Source organism: Melitaea cinxia, chromosome 16, assembly GCF_905220565.1.
Source record: "Melitaea cinxia chromosome 16, ilMelCinx1.1, whole genome shotgun sequence".
Classification (NCBI taxonomy): Eukaryota; Metazoa; Arthropoda; class Insecta; order Lepidoptera; family Nymphalidae; genus Melitaea; species Melitaea cinxia.
This window is the reverse complement of record NC_059409.1, coordinates 10,882,674-10,888,337: the sequence shown is the minus strand read 5'-3', so window position 1 is coordinate 10,888,337 and position 5,664 is coordinate 10,882,674. Positions and strand designations below refer to the sequence as shown.

Sequence of the window (5,664 nt, the reverse complement as noted above, 5' to 3'; positions counted from 1 at the left end):
CCCTATATAATGCCTCTGTCTTCCGCAGATCAGCACAGTTGCACTCAGAAGGCTTTTGAGCAGTTCTAGTGAAATCTACCAAACATCTCCTTGCCATCATAATGAAATTCTTCGTAAGTATTACGATTATATATTTAATAAATTTGGTTATCATATTTTTATAAAAAATTTAATATAAATGACAATTAAAAAAAAAAAAGTGTAATTGCGATGTGTAAATACATTGATAGCGCGGGTGCGGAAAAAGTTTGTTAATTAAAATTGCAACAAGTGACTTCTCTTAGCACTTCTCACCTTTTTTTGTAAATCAATGTAAACTAGCTTTAAGTGGATCAGGTTTACATTGGTAATATTCGTATTTCATTATATGCAACTATGTATTATCTTAACCTTATCGAGATACGGCTTGATGATTATTAATTGCTATTAGTTGCCCTAATTTAAATAGATTTTCTTAAAGGGTAAATTTTTAGAAAATAATGATTATTATATCTTTAAATTCCATTTTTGTTAAAATGTTTTTTTTTTTTATTCAAAATTGTTGTTGAATCTCATACGAATTTATGAGTGTTGTTTTAGGCGATAAGTTAGTTGGCGATTTAAAAAAAAATACAAATAGCGTTGGACATTTTTTATAACAATTTTTTTCCTGTGATTTAATACGGTGATTTATAGGTTAAATTAATCTGTACTCAATTTTATTTTAACAATAATAATAACAACGAACGCAAATGAAACATACATAATATATTACGTCACAGAGCAAAATTTCTGGTACAAAATACAATAACTTATAATCGTATCATAGGTGTTCTTCTTCCTCTGCTGTGTTGCTCTGGCGGCTGCAGCCCCCCAGTTTATCGCCTGGCCCGGCTACCTCGCCCCTGCTGTCGGTTCTAGGGTAAGAGAGACAATATAATATAAAACAAATGAAATTAAAGGAAATGTTTCAGTTATAATGTTTGAAGGAAATGTTTTAGTTATATATACGTATAGTGTTTATTTTTTTATAACAACTGAATCGGCAAACAAGTGTACGGCTCACCTGATGGTTAGCGCTTACTGTAGCTTATAGACGCTTGCAATACCAGAAGCATCGCAAACGCGTTGCTGACCCCACCTCTAATCCCTTTAGGAGCTCTAATTACCTTACTCACAACAGGAACACAACAGAAGACCAAAGCTAAATAACACTGCTGTCAAGCAGGATAAATGATGTCCACCAGTTGGGCTGCTCCAGATTTTGAGCAGAATTTATCGTGTTGTGCCATACCTCAGTAAATGCTTTGTCAACATGTGGTCACATTTAAATATCATCGAGATCTGATTACAACTTTTGGAGTAATGTTTGATAATGCGTATTTACTTGACTATTTTTTCGTCTACCTACGTAACACAATTATTTGAAGTCGATTAATAAAAAGACGATTCTTATAATAGCAATGAACATTTAAATGTCTCACGATAAAAATTTCAGATAATGATATAATGGGTTAAGTGACAATTTACTGTAAACTCAACTGTCTCCGAAAGTTTTTCAATTAACAGTTATAAGTGCATAAAAGTATTTTAGTGTAGGCATATACCTACATAATAACTACAGATTGCATTAAGTTACTGCATTTCAATTTTACTTGCTGAGAGCCAGGGTGAATTAATTTCACGGATTTTTGTTCCAATTTCATACTATTTTTAGCATTGATACCTACGATTACAGATAGTGTTCGGTTATTGCAGTTAATGTGACGTAAGCTTGCACATTTAGTGACATAATATAGTAAGTAACAATTTATCAGAACCTATTAGAAAATTCGTGACATGGGATGTATACTTTTGTATAATTATACATGTGTTTTAGTACACTTAAATCTGCCGATCATGTAGAAAACTTTACGCTTGCTTTGTTTTATATAATTTCCTTTTAAATTCGCCTGAGTTTCCATTGTTTGTTTTATTTCTTACTTTCTCTTGTCCTTTTTTTATTTAGTGTTCGTTTCGTTTAACATTGCAGACCGTCGTAGCTGGACCAACCGTTGTGAACGGATTCGATGGGCTTGGTCGGTTCGTCCATCCTGGCTACGTCGGGGTGATCTAGACCTAGGTCTTATTAGGACCTATAGCCAGCTAGACAACCAGCTTTACACCTGTCTGGACACTACCGAAGTTATTGGCGTATCTAAATTGTTATGTATACATAGTTCAATAAATGCACGCTCATTTTATTGTTTTGTTTTATTGTTTGTCATACTTTCTCTATATTTCGATGCATTACCTTGTACATACTACGAAACATACATAAACATACTAAGAAAACTTGAATTGAAAATTTTTAATGTTTAGGTATTAACAAATATTAAAGTTATTTAATTGAAGATTAACAGTAAGACTATTTCATCATTTATTAAATTGATTTTTTGACCATATTGCATATATTTTTTTCTAAAATTATAAACTGAACTTTATGAATTATTATAAGGAATATACAAATATTTATATTTTATAGAGTGACCTTATGATTACACCATAAGAAGCCTATATTACCGGAGGTGGTTATAAAACCTCTTCGAATATTTCTTAACGTCACTACCATCTAATTTAAATTATGTCTTTCGTTAATAAGAATTAGTAAAGAAAAACAAGTTAAGACGTTATAGCGATCGCTTTAAAGCAATTTTAGCGTAACTACTACAAAAACTGGGCTTTACAAAGTCATGCTTTGATTAAAAACTGGTCAAGTTCGAGTAGAATTCTTCAAGAAAACATAGGGTTCTTTAATGAATATATTTATTTGTTTATTCAATATCAAATCAAGTAGCATATGACTCGTTTTGGTAACAGTTAAAGTCTTATATAATGAAAAAAAGTAAGTACTTTGTTTTCTAAATATTCGTTATATTTATATTAAAACCCTGAAAATATCAACTCTTTTAATTATTCTTTTAGTTATACTTTTGTGACGTGTTACCTTAGTGATTAAGACATATGTATGTGCATTCTGTGATAATGTCAAGCGTTGTAGATACGTACAGATGTACGATTCCAAGGTTAATAAGGTAATTAGATACTATGAGACAAGTAAACACCTTTAAAATCAATTCTTACCCTTTGATGCGGTAGTATTTTGTGATTAGGTGGATGGCAAAACATTACAAATTAGTTTAATTATCTGAGATAGGTAGGTCTCATTCAGCTGTTCAGCAGTGTTTGGATTAGAGTTCCAATTTTTTTTCTCAATAGAAGTAGAATTTATTTCTTAGTCTAGACTATGCATACCATCAGTATTAGACAAGCTCTGTGATTATTTTTTGTAGCTCATGTTTAGTTAAATTACAAACTTCTTAGTGAAAAAAGAGGTAGAGCTAGGAGTGGGACATTTACAGGATTATATAAAGATTTACTTCAGTTCATTTCAGGTTGTCACTCATATATTCATGCTTGTTAAGCTTGCGCATCGATATAGTTTTTAGATGGTAATATACATCATCAAAATTTGGCTTATCACTATGTACATTAAATAATGAGTATTTAAATATATATAGATATAACACTAATGACGTCTTAAGAAAATCTAATTCTGCATGTTATTTGTCGGTCACAAATATAGAGTGTATTTTGTAAGCTGAGAGTTGTGGAAAAAAGCAACTTTCGTTGGCCGGAATATTTGTTACGTCAAGAGTTGTTCATCTTGTATAATCAAATATTTTATAAAATCAAAAACATTTGCTCGTATAGGTCTGATTGTAAAACATAAATACTTTTAGACGAGCAGAATTTTTGAGTATCGATTTAAGGCGTTAATTCAAGGTAGGCAATGTTGAAAGTCGGATGAGAAGCAGATTCTACAAGTAAAATTTCTCTGATAGCAACTACATTATATGTGTGTTTGTGGGCCTAATATGGGAAGACTTATTATAACGATTATAAAGTCCTTATATGTTTTTTATGATCTCTAATTGATGTTTTTTCTACAATGTTAGTTAAATTTTAGACTTAGCACTTTTGCATTTATGTAGAGATAGTAGAGGAATCATTTACATTTCTTCTTTTCTTCTAAAAAAATATTATATAATAATAAAATAATCTTCATTTGTTTAATTTTCAAAAGAATCATAGAATCGGAATGAATTATTTGCATTAGAAATCCAAAAATAAAATAAAAATAGTTCCACGAGGAATTAACACTTACTATTTTTGATACGGAACCCCGGAAAAGAAACAAAAGAAAAATGAGGCATAACTGTCTATAATCACGGTAACCATTATATAGGCAAAGCGTTGAGAAAGTATTTTTCGATAGAAACTGTCTCACCGTGAGACATCGTCATATATGGCTACTTAATTTGCATTAAGAATGCCGATCTCATTAAATTAAAAAATTATATAAAACTTCATTAATTTTTTGTTGATGATGATAAGGAATATGTTTGTGAAAAATATTGATATCATATGAATAAAACTTATTTTAGTAATGTTTAAAAAAAATGTAGTTTTACTAATGTTTAAAATAGTTGAAACGAAATACTGAATTAAAAAAAATGTCCACGTTTTAGAAGTCACGAAAGCATTAATTTATAGTGTTGTTATTGTACATTGAGTTCGTATATAATAGAGTCCGTGTAACTTTACCCATTCCATTTAATAAATAATATTATCTATGCCTATAACATATTTTTACAATAAATACAATTCCATATTAATTGTTCTATCATAATTGAAGACGTAAAAATAAAAAATAAAGTTTAAAATATCTCTTTATTAGTCTTTACATTCAGATTCAAATATCCTGTATTTATAAAATAAATATGTACAGACAAATTCTTTTAAGGTTTTCTATACAAGTATAGATTGCGTGATTCCAATTTCCAAGTGATAGTAAAAGTGGTTAGCTCAGTTTAATGGGAGTATAACAAACGCGGCGTAAATAAACTGTTCTGTATATACCTATGTTTGCTAAATTTCAAGTATAATTTTATATATTTTTTTTTGTATTATAGACCTGAAAAAGCAATCAAATTTCAAAATTTCTTTAGGAATTAATAAAAAAAATTGTAGCCATTTTGTAATTACTATCATATTTTACAGTAGTTATAAACAGATATACCTACGGTGACTATTATATAGTGTATATATAGTGTACTATATAGTATATTAGATTTGAGAATACATATAAATAATGTTTCAATTATTTTTCAATTATTTATATTAGAAGAGTTACCAACCCGCTTGCCCAGCGTAGTGACTATGGGCAGAACACATGAGTTTGCGCCATTTTTGGCGCGAACTTTTGGAGGCCTATGTCCAGCACTGGACTGCGATAGGGTGAAGTGAGTGATATTAGAAGAGTAATAAATCATTATTCAATCTTATCGGTTGTGTTACATTCTCTCTCGAATCAATCCCTTACATAGTACTTAAAACTATTACAAGGCGGAAATTTAAATTTGGAGAAGCAAAATAAATAAATAATATAAAATAGCTTGTATTTTATAGATTTAGAATACAATATCTGAACTGAAAGGTTTTATATAACATCGGCTGTAGTTTAAAAATAAACAAACAGGTACACAATGCAGTTCAATTACATTGCTGTATAGAGAATCGCTCGAATCATATCTAACGTACCTTTCAGACTTAAAGTTGCTGTCTTTAAAAAAAGAACGATAA

At 29.8% G+C, this 5,664-nt stretch overlaps 1 protein-coding gene across 1 annotated transcript; it reads left to right on the top strand.

The window, feature by feature from the left end:
- Positions 1-2,222, top strand: LOC123661257. The gene is made up of 3 exons (XM_045596244.1): positions 1-113; positions 809-901; positions 2,012-2,222. Exons 1-3 carry the CDS (start codon positions 102-104, stop codon positions 2,093-2,095), a joined length of 189 nt encoding a protein of 62 aa, XP_045452200.1. The 5' UTR covers positions 1-101; the 3' UTR covers positions 2,096-2,222.
- The last annotated feature ends 3,442 nt before the right edge of the window (positions 2,223-5,664 follow it).

Bases quoted from the DNA above. Each gene is read 5' to 3' on its own strand.
- LOC123661257 (XM_045596244.1), top strand. The intron at 902-2,011 runs GTAAGAGAGACA...TTAACATTGCAG, and splicing joins CCCCTGCTGTCGGTTCTAGG to ACCGTCGTAGCTGGACCAAC.